The sequence below is a fragment of the Drosophila montana genome, unplaced genomic scaffold (genome assembly GCF_035044405.1).
Source record: "Drosophila montana isolate Dmon_TW-CO22-7 unplaced genomic scaffold, ASM3504440v1 contig_1181_1, whole genome shotgun sequence".
Taxonomy (NCBI): Eukaryota; Metazoa; Arthropoda; class Insecta; order Diptera; family Drosophilidae; genus Drosophila; species Drosophila montana.
The window spans coordinates 57,999-77,917 of NW_026996164.1; the positions used below are offsets into that span (position 1 = coordinate 57,999).

At 37.6% G+C, this 19,919-nt stretch overlaps 2 protein-coding genes across 6 annotated transcripts in view; both read left to right on the forward strand.

Moving 5' to 3' along the window:
- The first annotated feature begins 195 nt into the window (after window positions 1-195).
- Window positions 196-19,691, forward strand: LOC135441214 (uncharacterized). Its single transcript, XM_064700733.1, has 2 exons — window positions 196-1,281; window positions 19,623-19,691. Exons 1-2 carry the CDS (start codon window positions 196-198, stop codon window positions 19,689-19,691), a joined length of 1,155 nt encoding a protein of 384 aa, XP_064556803.1.
- Window positions 3,490-19,919, forward strand: part of Stim (stromal interaction molecule) — a 209,110-nt gene continuing 192,680 nt past the window's right edge. The window contains exons 1-2 of one of the 5 annotated variants that reach the window (XM_064700724.1): window positions 3,564-3,693; window positions 3,764-3,845. The gene's annotated coding sequence lies outside the window, so the exon portion shown is untranslated. Of the gene's footprint in view, window positions 3,694-3,763; window positions 3,846-19,919 lie in introns of all 5 variants that reach the window. The other 4 variants (XM_064700718.1, XM_064700688.1, XM_064700708.1 and 1 more) reach the window with 4 other exon arrangements.

A 19,919-nucleotide genomic window follows, 5' to 3' on the forward strand; every position in this document is an offset into this window, starting at 1 on the left:
TCGTACAATGGAGAATCAGTCGGTCATCGAAGCGAAATAAGAGGGCTGGCGCCCTACTTGGATGACAATGGAGTCTTGCGTGCGTATGGCAGGATCGATGCCGCACTGTGTATACCGCATAGTGCGAGAAGGCCAATAATCTTGTCACACCGGCACGCACTGACGGAACTGATTGTGTATCACTACCATGTGAAAATGAAGCATCAAAACGTGGATGCAACGATGGGCGACATCAGGACCAGATTTTGGATAACAAAGCTGCGTCGAGTGTTGCGTACAGTAATATCTGGATTTAGTGTGTGCAAGCTACATAGAGAGCAGCCAGCGCCACCTATAATGGGTCCTTTGCCAGAGGACAGACTGGAGGCCAATGGATGGCCATTTAAGTTTACGGGTCTGGACTACTTTGGACCACTTCTTGTGACCATCGGACGTCGAAAGGAAAAGAGATGGGTTGCCTTGTTTACGTGTCTGACAACAAGGGCCATACATTTGGAGTTGGCACATGACCTGTCAAATGATTCCTGCATAATCGTGATCAGGAACTTTCTTTGCCGTCGCGGGCCTGTACTGAGGTTGCGCAGTGACAACGGAAAGAATTTTGTTGTGGCCAATAGAGAAGCCAAAAGGCTCATAGATGTATTCGAGCCGGAGAAGATTCAGGGTGAGCTATCTTCTAGAGGCATTGAATGGATTTTTAACTGCCCAGCGAACCCAGCTGAAGGAGGAGCCTGGGAAAGGATGGTGCAATGTGTCAAGAGAGTGCTTCGCCACACAGTAAAGGAGGTGGCACCGAAGCAACACGTGTTGGAGAGTTTCCTGATTGAGGCCGAGAATGTTGTGAATTCGCGCCCGCTTACTCACTTGCCAGTATCTGTGGATCAGGAAGCCCCCCTAACACCGAACGATCTACTCAAGGGAGTAGCCAATCTGACTGACACACCCACTATTCATGAGCAGCCGGACGAGAAATGCGCCACAAGGAAGCAGTGGCGCATAGCGCGGCTATTACGAGATCGATTTTGGAAGCGGTGGGTCTTGGAGTACCTGCCTACACTTGTGCGACGCGTGAAATGGTGTGCGCGCGTTGAGCCGATACGCCATGGTGATGTGGTGTTTATATGCGACCCAAACGTGCCACGCAGGGAGTGGCGAAGGGGCATAGTGGAGGAGCTCTACTCTGGACCAGATGGAGTACCTCGACGCGCCGTCGTACGCGTGGCGGACGGCAATCGAGTGCGACTGAGGACTCGTCCCGTGGCTAAACTAGCCATATTGGATGTGAGTGAAGCAGGGCCTAAACGGGGGCGGGGATGTTGCGGGACGAATTAAGTTATCGATTGTTTAGTATTAAGTATATTCTGAAAGTATGTATTTTTGCCCTGTGAATGTACGGGCACATTGTATTTGGCTTGTTGCCGCCATCACTTAAATGTTAAGCTCATTATTGTCGTGAGTTAGAAGGCCGTAGGAGGGAAGACTGCGGTAAGATTCTGAGGGAATATATATTTAAGTTCTAACCTATATAATCCGTTCAGAATAAAACACTTGCACTAGCACGTTTTGCATTACGCTGTCTCTATTAACATCGGAGTAACAGGGCCAGGCGTAAACCTTGCAGTGTTCAAATTGCAACTCCGCCTTCGTTTGGCACGCGACACTGCGTGACATCTGCAAAAATTCAAAATGCAATTGAGATAACTATCTATTTTCGTAGATTAGCTGATTGATACTTACGGGTATCCCAGCGCAGAAGTGCATTGTCTGATCGTGGCGGGTGCTAACATTTTAACCAAGATTTTTGGCCATACATATTCTCCCTCGTTGGGATTGCTTGGGGATATCCAACAGACACTTTATCTAATTGTTCAAAAAATAATATAAGAAACAAGCTAAATTTGTATTCTTGTAAAATTATAATAATAATTACGTGCGCGTGCCTAAACAATGCGCACGTATATATGTACATATGCGTGCACATATGATCACACTTTACACTGATTATCACACATACAGAGTTTGTACGCATACTGCCATGATCTGCCCATTCACACACATTTGTGTCTGTGTGTGTGTGTGCGCAGAGCTCGAAATTCAGAAATCACAAAATATTGTCAAATTTGCATCGGACAGGCAGGCAGGGACCAACAGGCACACATGCGCATAAATGCTTCTATTCATATACAAAATATGCAAGTATGCGTGAATAGCAAGTCCAAAAACTTTTAAATGCACACATGCCAACGCTTAGGTACCCTTTCCAGCAATACCGAGCTAAAATGCAAGAATTTCGCATCGACTTGGCAAACCCTTTCATTATTTCATATTACTCGTCCCCTCAAAAGGGAAGAAGTGCCACCGACTTTTGACAAAAATTGAATTTGTGGTCATGTTTGCTTGTGCGGCTACATGCACACACAAACATTTAAACGGTACCTATACATAAAGAGAGCATTGAGAGCACTGAGAGTAAGTGCGAGCGAGATAAAAATAAACAGCGATGCCGTTCTATCGCACAAATCATATGGAAGAGAGTAAGCCAAAGCAGTTTCCTGTAGTGGGAGCGAGATAAAAAACAGCGATGCCGTTCTATCGCACAAATCATATGGAAGAGAGTAAGCCAAAGGAGTTTCCTGTAGTGTGAGCGATCAAAAGATGTCATATGTATATCTAACTTGCTCGTTGGACCAGATGCAAACCAATTTTTGGTGACCAACATTTTTTCACTGGTTGTCCGGTCTATATGTTTTTTGGTTAGTGACAATAGCCTCCGCCAAATCGAAAATTCGATATTTTTAATGATTCATCATCGATAGTTAGCAGCTCTCATTCGCTCATCTCAAAGCGCTGACGATAGTTCAAAAATTATCGGAAATTCATCGTGAAGTAGTATCGTTGTTGCACGACACTTTACAATCGTGCTACCACCGCGCTATCGCAACTTTTAATTGCTTATATTTAATAAAATACGCTATAAAGTTAAGTTCCGCCGCCGAGAAAAAACTACGTGGAATCGATACCATCCCCGACTTATTTGGGCATTCCTTATGTGTGGAGGGTTTACCGAAGCATTACCTGTATTTGAATATGTTTTTTATGGGTTCGATGATGGCTCGTTCTGCCTGTTACATTTATTTGCGCAAACCCATTATAGTGTTATTTTGACCCATATATAATGGGTTCAGGATTTAAAAAACGACACTATTTCAGTTGTACAAGACCTCGATTCTTGAAGCTCAGCGATGGGTTGTATACATGTAAAAATATAATAAATATAGTTAATCTAAGTATAGTCCACCTTAAAATGTTTAAGTTTTAATTTAATTTTCGATTTATTTTCCAAATATGTAGAAAATTACGATTATTTCAATCATAGTAAACAGTGACGCTATGTTGGTTACCTAGTAGGCAAATATCCTCAGTATCGTCGATTTTGGCTATTCCGTTTTATGAAATAATCGAAAATCAACATTGTTATACAACTCTTGTATTGGTATACGTATTTATTCATATGTATGTAAATTTGTATTAAATACGTTTTTTATTTAATTTGTATAATTGATATTGGAACATTCTCATAATCTATCCAAATTAAATTATGGTATGGTATAAGATACTACGAATGTGCTCTAAATATATTATAAAAGACCACACGTTAGCTTGTAATATGCACAGTTGGTAAATCATTTATGTGTAAGTAGTAGCATTCACAAACGCTTAAATTGACATGATATGTCAAATAATAATATTTTTATATGCATAGGTTGTCAATATTTCCAAGCTTCATATAAATATACGTATGTGTGGATACATATATTGTACATTATGGATATATACACTCGTATGTATGTAAATTTATTGCGAAATGTACATTTACGACGATGAATATACACATATATAATATATAAATAGCTATTATTATATAGCGATACTCATTGTTAACAATTCAAATATATGTAATTAACTCCAGGAATTTATTACATTAGTATGTTGTGTACATTTACGTGTCGACAGACTTAAGTGCATACCATTGTTCGAAGGGGTCAAATGAACCTCCGTATGTACATAAGTTTGTATATGCATACAGAAGATGCATAAAAATTACTGAATTCACTAAAAAAAATTGAATGCGAATATTACTGTAAAATTTATATATATTCCATTGATATATTATATCTTGCCCGTGGCAAGTTTTGTGCCTTAAATTGTAAATATAAGTTCAACTATTTCCAGTCCGCAGAATATTTAAATATACACGTACTATCTTGAACTTCATGTCTTAAGCTATCTTTTATATACATAGATAGTTGAAATTCAGTTTTAAGTTCATCGAGATTCATTGAGAATCTTTAAGCTGAAAATGAACTTTCGTTCAATAATCCTTTGACCTTCACTTTCCTTTTAAAAGCGGTGGATTTTGCGAAGATGATTTTGAAGCCGATTAGATGGTAAACAACAAATTTTGATACATCCGTTTTCCGCCATTTACTACAGTTGCGGGGATTTCCAAAATCGTTCCAACACATATTTATTAAGTTCTTACGAAAAGTTCTTTTAAAATAAGTTTAAAGTCGATCGGAAAAAACTCAAAGCGTTCCGCAAAAAATCTTCGTAGCGAATGCTCCACCAAGGAAGCTTGGATTCTGCGAAATAATTTTTCATGGGTTTAATGAAAACTTAATTGGAATAATAATCTATGTATGAAATTTCCCAAAACCCTATCTTAGCGTGAACCTCCAGCGCATTAGGTAATCACAGTAAGAATTTCACCTTCGTAGCTCTTCATTCGGTCAGAACTACTAGCGCACCATCCAAGCCGTAACAGAAAGTTGAAATTTCCAAAGCAGTTTTATGATATTAGCGACTTAACACTCGGTATTTGGGAAATTTGCTACGAGCAAATGAAAACTGTTTTCATTTATTTTATATCATCCGATTGTCCTAACTCGTAAGAAATCTATGTGTGTACAAATGCATTTGTATTGTAAAATATCAGCCAAATCTATATTTATGTATCTCATCCTGTTGTTTTCACACCTATCTAAGGGATATGGGCCCTACCTTTGAAATCTTAAACATATCACGCGCATATCACTTTATTTCAAATTATTGATAGTTCCCCTGCTTTCCTAAAATCTATAAGTATAGATTTTTCGTCCAGTACTTAAATCATTACTTTACAAATGTCGATTTGTTGGTGTTAACTACACACATGTGGACCCTAATTTCAGCTCTAATTTTTTTGTGTACTATCGGACAATAAATACGAGTTATTCAAGAATACATTTTCAAGAGTGTGGAGCTGGAGCTTCCACCCTTTAATATGGCAGTTGCATATTACTTTTAATAGACGGAAGAAGACATATACCACAAAATATTATATATAGTAAATATTTTTAATATTTTTTTTTGTGGCGTACTTTCCAAATTATAAATATTTAGCTGGCCTCGAGTCTGGGATTTTATTATAAACAAAAAAGGAAACAATTTTGTTTCAATTTGTATTTTCCGATATATTTCGGCTGCGAATCGGCAACCGTCTTTAGGGCACTAACAAAAAGAGTCAAAAAAATGTACAATAAAATAAATGTAATTAAACAATTAAAAAACATTTGACATACATTATTTTTCACGGTCGCGCTTCTTGACGTGAAGATTGACACTGTTTGGATATTTAATAAGAGTTTATACAAGTGAGCTTAATTTTCTGTGTCTGTTTTGTAGTTTAGTAGTTTGTTGTTTGGTGTGCTTATTATGTGTTGTTCAAGATATCCATACTCGGCATTAACCTTTTTCCCTGTGCTCCTTATATACATACGGGCAAAGCACTATGAGCATTATTAAAAGGTTGGCTCTGCAAGGGTATTAAATCTTCGGCGTGACCGACTGTATGAAAAGCAACCACACACCAAACTTTGATATAACAAAAAAAATACACCAAGAACAACACTATAACAAACGACATACATTGGAAATGGTACACATAATAAGCACACCAAACAACAAACGACTTAACTACAAAATAGGCATAGAAAATTAAGCTCAATTGTATAGACTCTTATTGAATTGCCAAATAGTTTCAATCTCCATGTAAAGAAGCGCAGACGTGCATAATATTGTATGATAAATACTTTATTAATTGTTTAATTTAATTTATTTTAATGTCAATTGCTTTTTGTCTCTTGGTGTTAGTGCCCTGAAGACGGTTGCCGATGCGCAGCACTTGTTTCCTTGGGTGTGTTCCATTTTTCTTTTTAATAAAACAGCGGGCCTCGAGCCAGCTAAACAAATATTTGTATATATTTTTTATTAGCATCAATGGACGTATTGGTCGATCAAGCGATATCGGTCCATCCATCCGCCCGCCAGGGTGAACACGTTATCTCGAAACTTTAACGGCTAAATGTACCTGGTTTGGGATATATTTTTGTGGATGCTATACGCAGGTCAGGTTTATTTCAATAGTTTTAATTTTCAGCTCCGGTTTTTTAAGAATATGATGGAGATTGTAAAGGTAAGAATTTTAAAATTTATTGTAGTTTTGCTATTGGCTTGCACAGATCAAGAGTATTTCGCTTTTTGCACAACTCGCATTTTGTAACCCAACAAAAAACAAGTGAGAGTGCTCTAGCCGGGAGTGCCGGCTTATGGATATCCTGAAGCTTGTTCTCCCAAAGGGATATTATTGCATTAAAAAAAAAAATTTGATAGAACGTTCCCTCTGCAAATGTCGAACCCCCTTAAACCGACTCATTTCCTGGCCAGTTGAGCATTAAAGAAGCAAAAACTGCTTGCAATACAAGTGTCATGGCTACATGACGCGTGGCCTTCTAATATAACAACACGTTTGCTTTAATAAGTTCTGTGTTTTTAAACCTGTTTTGACGAAATTCTATGATTTGTTTATTTGATTTTGCGTGATGAGTGTGGCGGGGCTGCAGGGAAAGAATATAGTATAGAAATTTCAACTTTTTAATCTGTATATACTATACAAATGTTTACTTACCAATATTTGTGCATCTGGCTATAATAGTTTGTGAGTTATAAAAGAAGTAAGTCACAAAATCGACAATATGGAAATGGGAGTACTGACAAAAATTATAATCTCCATGTGCGTATCGTATAGAAGATTATTTACTTTAAATTTCAAGCCTTCGTAGTTTTCCAGGTCGATGCGTTCTAAAAGACGGACGTGATTAAATAGAATCGACTTGTCCTGATCAGAAATATTCTATTTATTATGGTTGTGCAGATGCTTCTTTATTCCTTTTCACAAAAACATACCGCTTTTACTATTTTTAAATGGGTTGAAGGTATATAATATCCTGAGAATTTAATTACGCTTGAAAATTAAATTCAAATGTGATTATTTTCTGTCTGACAGATACTTGACGTGATGGGGTGTGGTATCATAAATAAACTTAATTTTCTTAACGTTTTCTTTCCCAAATAGTATAATACGATTGTTCGAAAATATTTTTAGGTAAACTAAAAGAAGAAGTTACAAAAAGCGGTATTTCATAAAGTCCCTTCGCCAAACTTCGCTAAAAATGTTGCTAACATTAATAGAGAACAATATTAAAAACAGGAATGGAAGCTTCTAAACCTATAGCTTACACCTGCTTTTATACAAACCTTTTTTTTAGATTGATTGTTCCTATTATAGCCATATAAAAAAGTAGTCCAATTTGATGTGGTTTTTTAGATATGTTTGGGACTAGTAAAGATCGCAGTTGCTGAGTTCAAAATATGTTTAAAACAGAAACTGTTCAGACGGCTGGACATGGCTATATCAACTCGGCTGTTGATGCGAATCTAGTACATATATACATAATGGAGTCGGATGTCTCCTATGCGTTATACATTTCATAACAAAATTGTTATGATAATAATAAATAAGTAAGAAAAAATGTGAAAATCGTTATTGGTTAGTTTGTCTAAAATGTCTTGAAAAACATGTTTGTAGTTTTTGTTATATGTGCAGATAAAAGTCTACGCATAAATCCAATTTTGTCCGTTGTGTGTCCGTAGATCTGTTTTTCTTAACCCTTCTACTACGTGGAAGTACTATCATCAAAAATATGACTGGGCGAATTTAGTAATTCTGCTTGGACCAACTTTGGCTAGTTCACTTAAATTGTTGACTAAAGTAGTCGGTATCTTTTGTTATCCAGTCAGTGGATGGAAGAAGCAGAAGAAATGCTCAACATGTTCTTTATCTCTGCAGCTGCGCCAAAAGTCGTTATATGGGGCTTGCAGTGTTATATCTGCTCCCCGATTTCGCAATAGCCAGTAGAGCTCTGGCGAGCACTAATGCTGATTGAGTTTGCAATGGAGCGAGCCTGTTTTGTCTTGTAATGAAATAGCGTGGTCTGTTCTGCTAGTGTTTATTGGCATTACCTTTGATATGACTTCGTAGGAGTTTAAAATTTGCGAAGAGCATAAAAGTTCCGTCTCTATCGTTAAAGAAAGTATCGTGCCTCGTCTGGGTTAATCCGCCGCAATTCAGTTTCCACTGCTGTCTTGGAGGCCAGGCATTCATACTAGGCTGATGTCGTACTGCCCATATAGTGTAGAGATTTACGTTAGTATTCGATTTTGTTGTTGTCGCTATTATTCTTGATCTCTGGTATTTCAACAGGTTTAGATGCCAAATATGCCCAGAAAATTTTATAATAATCGGACAATAAACACCGGAACTTAAGAGTAAATAAAGCGGCTTAAGAAAGAAGAATCTCAGCTGCGGAGCAAGCATGCGTGTGTATTTTTGAATATATATGTATGTATGCTCGTAACTCCCTATGTATTATTTATTATTTGCATGCTTCAGTAAAGATCCTAACCAGATGGAGTAGGTAGTCTATAGTGTAAGGATTAGCAGCATAAGCTGCATAGAAAGTGGCGTGCGTGCGTGTGTTTCGTGTGTATATGCATAGAACGAACCTAAAATGTTCGTAACGCCAGTTTGGCGTTAGGATGTCTCATAGTCGAGCAGTAAAGATTTTGAACAGATTAATCTGGGGTGATTTTCCTCAGAAGTGTGGTAAATTCAAGCACCTTTTTTCATGTTCTTAGTTTCATAAACTCATTTGGTATGGGATATTTGTAATGACAGCATCACAGATTTCGAAATGCGATTGTGTGGGACCGTTTCATGGCACCTGCACATTATGATTGTATCAACCACATGGAATGGGCTATTTTCCAATTGTATATGTATTTAAAAAGGCCAGTCCATACTTTCATAACCTTTGTCGTAGGCTTATCAACATAATAATGAGTGTTGTTAAATCGTAAATAGAGTAAATGATGACCTATTAAGCTTCCTGCTCTACGCAGTATATTTGAATATAATCAATAACAACAAGTATATCCGAAGTACCCTAGCCGCCAAATTAGCTTGAAGCTCAAATTCGCAAAATTATTTAACCAATTGGATGGATGGATCCATTATCATATCTGTAGTAGGAATTTAAATATTCCCCTTGTTTGATATAAATATTTGACCACTTCGTAACATAAAGCTCTCCGCGCTACCATGCTTGCCATTATCTAATCGATTAGGATTTCACTTTTTTTTTGTAACGTTTTTTACATATTTTTGAAGAACTTCATTAAAATTTATATTCATTATATTATTATATTCTGTCTACCCGTCAGATGTGACATCATCGAGAGAAACGTGCTCTTGTTTTACGGTGAATACTTCTTCAATTTCGAAGTGGTTTAAAATTTAAAATGTATAGAGAGGAGAGAAGCGGCGGTTTGAAAGCTTTCGCCTTGCAAAGTAAAGTAAAGTGTAAACTTGTCTCCTAAAGGGATTTGCAGTGGTCTATCGGGGTCTCATACTGGAATGTGTGAGTTTCCCAAATGACGCAGTGTGGTCAATTGTATCGCAGCTGTCATGCGGAGGGAGTTTATATGAGAAGAAAATAAGAATGGCATCAAATGCATCAGTAAGTAAGTAAGTGCGAAGAGCACCCGTTATGGTAAGTTCTGCAGGTCGTTGCAATTTGATAAGTTTAAATAGGCCCTTTTTTATTAGAGTCGGCTATCACTTAGACGAACATCAAGATTGTCCAGATAATTGTTGAGAATAACCAGCAGGCGATATATGGTGACGTACCCGGTTTACTGTAAGTGTAAAAGACGACAATACGTTTTCTTCTAAGATGTTCCGTAGTTCGTTAATTATTACGAGTCAACCTCCAAGTTCCTTAGAGCGCCGGTGACTATGTTTGGCGTGAAGTTGTTACAAGATCTTTCTATATAGGAAATATAAACAAGATCATATTTTGTAAAAACTGCGAATTTTTCTAAAATTGAGGTTACCCCTTTTCCTGCATGCATTTTGAAAACTATAGCAGCTATTTAGGTTAAGACATAGCAGCCTTTCCATTATCTTAAGAACAAATAATTAAGAAGCTATAGTCGGGAGCTCCCGAATAGGGGATACCCTGAAAAAATAAAATAAAAAATTAATCATTAGAAATCGAACTCGTTACAACCACACTGCTTGCCACCGTCTCTACTCAATGGACATACCAACAATTCATTGTTAATGAAAAAAAAAAAAAAATTAAGATAGCAGTACATACACAAAACAAGGAAAATATACAATCGCAATTGCAATGCCGTTGATAGAATTCAATAAAGACGCGCGTGAATGTGTGTGTGTACATGTATACAGAAATTCTTGCAAATTGCGCTTGCTGCCAGCCAAAACACGCTTTCTTTAATAACTTTTGTGTTTCTTAACCAATCTTGATGAAACAGTAAATCTTTTTGTGCTATAGAATATTCGTTTATTACCAAAAAAAACATTGCGTTAAAATTGTGGCTTAATTTGTGGGTAACTCAAATTGGTTTATTTATTTAATTTATAGCTAAGTTGTGTATAAAATGATATATTTGATATATTTATACTATTCAGAAAATGACACTTTGCTTAAAAAACAGGGTTTCGATATCGATTTTTTGTCGAACTAGAAGGACCTACGTTCAAAATTTCAGAATTTCTGTAGCACATAGGTTCTGAGATCCTTGCCTTACATATGGACAGGCGGACGGAAAGACAGACGGGCATGGCTAGATCGCCTCGGCTATTATGCTTCCTTCTGCCTGTTGCATACATTTGCACAAATACATTATACTATTTTTACCAATTTCACTGGGTTCAGGGTATAAAAACGTTTTACTAATGGGTTAGTATTCCTTGGCCTATGGCCTATATTTATTTGACATGATACGGGCGCGAAATGAAAAAAAAAATCAAACCAATACGGCGGTTTCATATTTGGTTTCCACCTAATGTAGAATATTACAAAGTTTTCGGTTATAAATTACATACTGAATAATATATTGCTATTGCCTCAATTTAGGCTGGCGTATTGAAAAATAGATGCGAAATGTTATTTCGTGTTGGGTTATTGAAAAAGATTAAATTAAAACTGAAAATGAGCTCAACAAATGAAAAGGCAAAAAGCGACCTTTTGGATCCGTCGTCCAAATGGAAGTCACTGAAATTGTTGCCAAAAAGCATACTGAAAAATATTAATATATGATGCTTATATTAAACTATGGATTATGTCCCAAAACTTTAACCCATTATTATCGAATATCAATATTTCAATGGATTGCCACTAAAAATTCTGACAAGCCATACATATTTCTTTTCCTTCTGTTGCTCCTCTTCCTTCCACCCCACAAAGGTGCTGGCTAAATTTGCAACAATAAAAGTTATTGTATTCAATTGAATACACTTCAATATGTAGCATAAGAATATACCTATGTATATACTGGGAGATACACAAATATTTGTATATTTATTTTTGTAATTCAATTTTCAATAAAACGCCTTCACTTTGTTTTGAAATGTATACATTCCAATTGTTTTGATTACGAGCGGCTGATTTTTTTTTTCACAGCGTAATAATCTCCTACATGTTGAGAGCTACGTCTGTAGAGTCCAGCACAGTTACATAGAGTTTTCTGATGTTTATAGCTCTCTCACGAAATCGGCTCATAGACGATTAATAATCGAACTGTCCACATCTTCGCTAGGACATCGGCCATATGTGTATTTGTAGCATGTCCGCCATGTACAGCAATCCACCCCACACTAAGCGTTTAGTGCACTTGAAGAGTCGCCTGACTGTCTGAGAAAAATTAGATTTATATGTGCATTCCGCACTTTCCTGCATCGGGACTTACAGACACAGATCTGAATAGCGTATACCTCTGTTTGATAGATGGTAGGAGATTTCCCATGAATATTTGGAGAAAAGCGAGATAAACCTGATTGGTCTATATGACATAGCCAATTGGGCATTTTTTTTCCTGCCTTCGGAATAAACACAATTTGAACCGTGACCTATTTGCGTGCAAAAGACTTGCTGTAAATATTCGGACCAAAGTCGGAACAACTTGATGCATTCCATGCCTTAAAAAGCATAGTACTATGCCTATCTAGTCCTAATGGTTTATTTGGGCTAACACTTTCCATGGCCACACTCCTTTGAGGAAACACCATCGCGGGGTCGTCGATTCTGGGTTCCTGGGATCTGCCTCATCTGTTTTTCATTTCAATGGAAGCGAGAATTTTCACTTTAGCATCTGTGCCACACAGCCCGGGAAGTGAGTTTCTAGCAGTAGACTGCTGGTTTTCCCTCTTTTGCTGCAAATACCATCTGGCTTCTTAAGTGAAATTTTGGGTGGGAAATTTTTGATTCTTCCACAGTGGTTCTGTGGCCTAAGATGTTTGAGAGCATTATTCCACCAGGGGACATCTCACTTGACCTTCCGAATCTTTTGTATACAGCTTTAATGGGAGCCTCGTTCAATGATGCACATTAGTGTCATACTCCAATTCGATCAACTTAATGGGTCGGATAGAGCAGTTTTACTCAAATTTGTTGCTTGAATTTTAGGCTAAATTGATTCCAGTAAAAGATTGATTCCAGATCTGTAAAAAGGCTTTAAAAGTTACTCGTTTATTTAAAATAAGCGCATTTTCGGGCGACGGAGCTCGCTACACCCTGCTGCAGTCTTTTTTACCCAAGTAAATTTCAAATTTGAATTTCTGCATCGTTGGTGAAGCCGTTAGTGGTGCGGCTACACTCCACTGACGGTGATGCACTGTCGGCTATCTCTGGCACGGTTTCGTCTTAGCTCTCTTGCCTGAAGTTTTTTCTAGAGTCGTTTTGAGCGATCGTTTGGATTTGTGTTACAAGGATTTATGTACGAATTTAAGCTCTACTATAATCAACAAAAAGCTTCAAGCCTTGGCTGACCCTTAGTGTCGCATTTGATTGGTGGATTAATAACCTTGTTTTTGTTTTACAAAGATTTAGGTATGAATTTCAGCTTTAATATAATCAACAAGTAGCTTACAATCCTTCGCCGCTAATCCAGAAAATTGCTTTTGCATTCCCAACATTTATTGATGAGGATGGTCTTGGGCTTGTCCTGCTTTAGTGTTGCAGTGGTGGAAGCGAATCTGAAGCAAACATTGAGACAGAACCTCAACAACCGTATTTTGTTCATTATTCGTTTATTGAGCTTGGCCACCAGTCGTTGCATTAAAATTTTATGCGCCTCGGCGTAGCATTAATTGTTGCAGGCGATTCTGTGCTGAAGTCATTGTGGTGGCTTTCTGCTTTCTTTGAGCTATGCTAGAAATCTATCCTGTATCCGTTCTCCATACATACCCTTTTATTGTGGGAGATTTGGCTCTTGTTGTTGTCTATATCTAGGACACTTATATGGACTATATGTAAGGCTGCGGTAATGACCTCCTCACGCTGATAAAAGTTGCTAAGCTTCATATCAGTTGTATAAAAAAAAATTTTCAATCTAAAAAAAAATAAACGGTCATGACCGATTGATATGAGTTGTTTCCTTAGCAAACGCAGCAGTCCAATAAGCTAGACGCTGCTCTAGTTAGATTTGTCCTAGGACCTGGGGTGGACTGCCTGCCTATCTCCAGATGGGGAGACCAGTTGGCTTATCAGTTTTACGGTCCTTCCATATTGTGATGAGCTCCCGTTTGCTTGCTGGGTTCCACCGGCGCTGTTTAGTAAACTAGCGGTTTGCAGGTGGTTCGGCACCCACTCGGTACAATGCTATTTCACCTTGGGCTGGAATAATGTAGTTCAGTTATCTTTCAAAAACCTTTTATCAGCACCCTGGTGGGTACATGGCCTGCTACCAGCAGCCCGTAATCTCGTTAGCGTAATCTCGCATCTTCACATCTTACTCCACCGATATTGCTCTTATTAGAACAAGAGATCACATATAATTTCGTTATTTTAAACTCTTCTCTGCCAATAAGAATGCTATTTGTATTTATTTCTCATCGTTTAATATTTTTTGCAGAACCACCTCTTTTTGATAATAAATGCCCAATCGGCTTCAATCTTTTTTTCAAATCCCAGCAAAAAAATTTAATGAGTACGTGTTTCAGTTGATACGTTTTCCCATGGTTCACCGCTCTTGGATGAAAATGGGGGTCACAGGTTTAATAAACGATAGTTTATTTTTCGGCTTCAAAATTCTCATAACTAGACTAATATGGGCGGATACGGCTGATTCCAACATTTGGCTCTTTATTTTTATATAGAAGTGAATTTTTGGCACAAAACGTTCTACGGGCAAAGCCGGGCAACACCCGCTAGTATAATATATATTATACAATTTCCGAGATGTGCGAGTATATATTTTAGTGCTAACATTTTTGAATAGGATAGAGTATTGTCAAGTTAGTTATAGAACTTTGTGGTTCCATATAGCTTAAATTGCGTTGATGAAGTAATTACGTATCTTATGATAACATATGTTGTAGGATATATAAATTATGTTTGATGAGTGAAGCCCTTGTTTGATGGTGGATAGTCAAAACTGGGCAATGATACATATTGTAGGCGAGGTCGGAAATGTGTTGATGAAGCATCAAACAGTCAATTGATCCAATGAGGGCTGCAGCTTTTTGATGACTTCTAAACCTCCAGCCGTAGATTAGTACGCTGTAGTCAGGCCCAGTTGTTTATTTATTTTATTAATTTATTTATTGTCGACAAAAACGATTGTCTTCCAAATTATTCAATGTATCAAATCAAAAATGTAAATCAAAAAATTAAATGCTAAAAGCCTAATTAGAATACACAATTTTCTAACAGGTGTTTTATTTTCCCGTTTGGCCAGCTATGCCCCTTTTCACAGGTTCACAGGAGCCTACAGCTAAGAAGAAGGGTGTTAGTAGAAAAAATAGTGGTCTTAAGTAAAAATTCAAAATAATCTTAATATACTATATTATTTAAGAAAATACAATAAATAGGAAAAAAGAAAGTAGTTATTAATGAAGTAAAGAAACTTATACTCGATATACAGATTTTTAAGTTGATAGGATAAAGAGATAGTGATGGGAAACCACCGACCCAGTGGTGGGAAATTTATAGCCTGTCCGGCCAGCTATGCCCCTACTCATAGCTGGGAATGGTCAGTGATTTTCCGAAGTTATCTTGAAAGCATCGATTTATTAGGGGAAGAGAAAGTTCGGTGGAGAAAACATGATAAAAACTATTTATCTCAACACGCAAAAAGAATTGTGCATAGCGTAATCTGTTGTGCACGTACCTACGTGCTTATTCCTACCTAGGAATAAGGGGCGATAATTCTTGGTAGATCTAGACAAAACAGAGAATTAAAGACGCCCTAACTGAAAAGAAGAATCTATGTCGCCAACAATCATCCTATGTAGAAGGACAACACCGAGAATTGTCCTACGGTTGGTTAACGACGGAGTAGGATGGCAACCGAAGATTGGGGTCCCAATTTAAACCTCGTAAGGCAAAAAGCTGAAATTGCTTCTCAACTGATTCAATACGATCCTGGCTATTAACGATAGGACGTACAAGACAGATGTATAGAAGTTTGGTTATGAAGGGATCGCTAAGCTTCTTAGACCAACTTTTAATGTATCCAAGTACACCTTTGGCCTCATTAACGATTATTTCAATATTAAGATTGAAGCAGACCTTAGAATAAAAAAGAACGCCCTGATCCATAACTGTTAGTATACGTTGCGATGGAGTACTGTCGATTGTATAACTGACAAGATAAGGTGTAGTAGGATTGAAGTGCATAAATATACACTTTAAACAATTTAGATGCAATTGATTGGCCGTACACCAAAGTTACATAGCGTTTAAATCATCTTGTACACGAGAATTATGTAGGGGATTAGTGTATGAAAGAATAAGTTTCATAACCGAGGGGAGATCATTTATAAAAAGAGTAAAGAGTAAAGGGCCAAGATAACTTCCTTGAGGAACACCGGAATGAGCGTGAACCTGTTTTGAGGTAGTCAGCCCCAGCATTACTCTTTGAGTCCTACCTTTTCAATAAGAACAAACCCAAAGCAAAATAGACAGAGGGAAACCTACGCGGTGAAGTTTAAAGACTAATAGATCATGTTCATCCATGTTGAACAGGGGAGACAACTGATTTTTTCAGATAATTTCGGAATAGTCGACAGGTTTGCAATGCCCCTGTAATCTTTAATATCAGACTTACCACCTTTCTTGTGGAGGCGAATGATATAAGATTCTTTCCAAAGTGATGGAAAGACAGAAGATTCAAGGTATAGATTAAAAAGCCTTAGCAATGGACGAAGAAGGGAAGAGCTACCATCCTTGAGTAGACAACAAGGAATATTTTAGATTTATCCAACCCGAGAGAAATAGAAGGCAAACTTGAAGATTTATGCTTCATGCTTACAAAATTATGAAACTGTCTCGGATTTTGGACAAATCACCTTTTGCAACGAGCAAGATAATTCTCGTAGCACTAAGAATTCAGAAAAAAAAGTTCGACTTGGCTATAGAATATTTAGCCAAGTCAATACTCAAACCTAACTTTTTTAACTTAATATTTTTTACGTTTGATAGTCTGGTAGTAAACAAGGCTGGCTTTGAAGAAGCAATTGAAGGACTTAAGTTTGGAATACAAACATCTAAGAGGGAGTTGAGGGTGTTATAAAAAAAAATTTAAAGCAATATCAACAGAGTCATATAAAAAAGACTAATCGGTTGCATGAATACGTTGATGAAGCAAGGAAAAGTTTCCTTTGCAAAAGCAACGGTGGGGCTTTTTGATAGCTGATGAATGAGAAATAGGAGTATTTCAATTGAACATTGCAACCTCTAAAGTAGGATTATATACTTCCTCAGGAACGATAAAAGAAGGGGACCTGGACACATTAGCAATAAGGTAATCGTTGACAAATACAAGATCAAGTGTTCTATTCAAATGATTAAAAATATAATTGATTTGAAACAAGGAAAGGTTTAGCAGGCAATCCATCAAGTCATGCTGTGCTGAGGGTCCCAGATCATTTTTGGCGGCGAATAATGACCATATGTTGCTGAAAATGCGATTATATCCGAATCGAAGGGAGTGCAGCCATAAAAAGATTTTTAAGCTTTGAAATGAGACCTCTGACATTCTAATAATGAAAAAATACTAGGTCGGAAGATTTGTTGCTGCCCTGTATTAAAGGGAGCGGAATGGTGACAGGTTGGTTTCGCTTTTTCGCGTAAACTAGTGAACTATCATATGAGGAGGCCAAAATTTAGGATCACAAATGATTAGAAACGAATCAAGTGAAATATTCATTTTGAATGATGCTATTTCATGAGGAGTGCAGAAATTTGGTTTGGTAAATTTGGTTATTGACACGCTAGCAGATTTGCTAGCAATGTAGGCAGCCAATGACTCTCAAGTGGTGTTAGACGAAAGTCGAGACATAAAAACTTGTCTACGAGGGGCAGCAACAGTCAAAAAAGGAGCTGATGGGGCTAAAGATAAAACAGGAGTTGGTGGGTCACCATGATTTCTTTTAACAATCTGGGCTAGATTGCGTGCATGGTTACCTTTGCGGACAAAAGCTGATAGGGCTGAAACAGTTTCGCTGACTGGGGCGGGTTCAACTACAGGGTCTACTGGGACTACTCCAGGGGATACTACAGGGGTAATATTTGGACAATCGTTCGGAGCAGTCGATAATGACAACATTGGGGATAAATCCAAGTTGCTAGGCACGGACGAAAGAGGCGTAGGTGTTTGGACAGACGGAGAGGGCAAATGCAAAAATTGTGGCTCTAACCGGCGATTCGGTGGACTCGAATTTATATATGCTAAGCAACTCAAAACTCGAGTCAAAGTTACTCGCGAGCTGCGATAATGTGGCTAATTATTAAGTTTAAAAATTCTAACAATTATCCATTCTGGAGAATTCAATTTGCTTGTTGATGCATACTGGGCACGACCAACGCAAGCCGCCACAGCCCCTCTTGGCAACTGCAGTGATCTTGTCGCAATCACGCCCAGTGAGACCTGCACATTTAGCATGCATCATATTCTCACACAGCCAGCAATTAACAAATTGCGGCTGTGCAGAATCATCAGCCTGCTTGAGCGTTTCTTACAGCACGACATATTTTCTACCGGTGTTAAAAGTTAAGCAGATGTTGCGAGAGCGCAGAGCGAACGGAAGACAGCGCACAAAAAAATAGAGAAAGTAAACATATTCATACACAAACAAATTGTTTGGAGCAAAAGGGAACAACAAAAATTAGTGAGAGCGCGATGCACAAGCAGAAATATGCACCAGCGAACACAAGCACAAACAAGTGTATGCACAGGGGAGCACCAAAACAATGAATAAAACCAGACACTAACAATAACACGGAACTGACGCCGCGTTTAATAAAAGAACATAATTAATAGACTTACGCTGCACAACAGATAGCACTTTGCACAAGTAATTAAAGCTTTTTTAATAAAGCACAAAATTTGCAAAATTTAGCTACAAAACCAGAATAGAAGCGCAAAATATATAAAAATCTTGGAGCACAAGTAAAACACGTCAATCACTCTCAACTAAGAACTCTCCCTTTGTTGTGATTAAGGCCTTGGTAATAGATAAAATAAGTATGTTTGCTAAGTTCAAATTTAATCATAAATTTTTCAGCGTCCTTTCAAAATCCATTTACGAGATTGAAATGTGTTCGATCTGAAAAAATGCGTCCATCCTGCTATAGTCGTGTTTAAAGGCCACTTGAATACTAGCTGTTAACTTATGCCTTTCAAAAAACCATTTAAGTCAGAGAACAATCATTTTTAAATGTAATTTTTAAGTTTTTGAGCATTTACAGTTATGTAGACTGTTAAGATGGGTGGATATGTTCATCAAAAGGAGTTTGTGTGTGTGTACCAGCAAGACTGGGGTATGGTACGAGCTGTGAACGATGCCAACGATTATTTTTTGCATTCCATGGACAGTGAATCAGCAGTTGACTTCTATTAACTTGACACCTGTCTTAAAACGATTCCGGGTTGAATAGGCCTTTATAATGCGATTGTGCTTGTGCGCAACGATTTGCATATACACTATCCATTACAATTTGTAAGCACAATTCAGACTCAAGTTTCCATTCTTGGGGTAGGTAGCAGAACATAACTGGGTATCCATATTGTTGTAAGTGAGTGGAATGCTAAGCATAGTTTGTGAGATTCTCCTAGATCGTTTACCCGTGTAAAAACTATTTATGAGATATTAACAGAATCTACCTTCCCGGTATCCGTTTATTCCCAGGCAGAAGACTGGCGCCCTGGACTTTGCAATTTACTAGAGAAAGTTAAGGTCGGATCAGCTCTTGCTCTTAAGAAAAATTTTCATCTAAAAGTTATATCATGGAGAGCTCATGAAATGCTTACACTATTTTTTACGCTCTTAGGAGTCGCTAAAAATACTGTTTCATGAAACGCGTTGTCTTAGAAGACGTTGGATCTGATCCAAAAGATAATGTGTACTGAACGCGTTTTTCTGCGGAGAGAGCTTATTTTTGTATAATCACAGG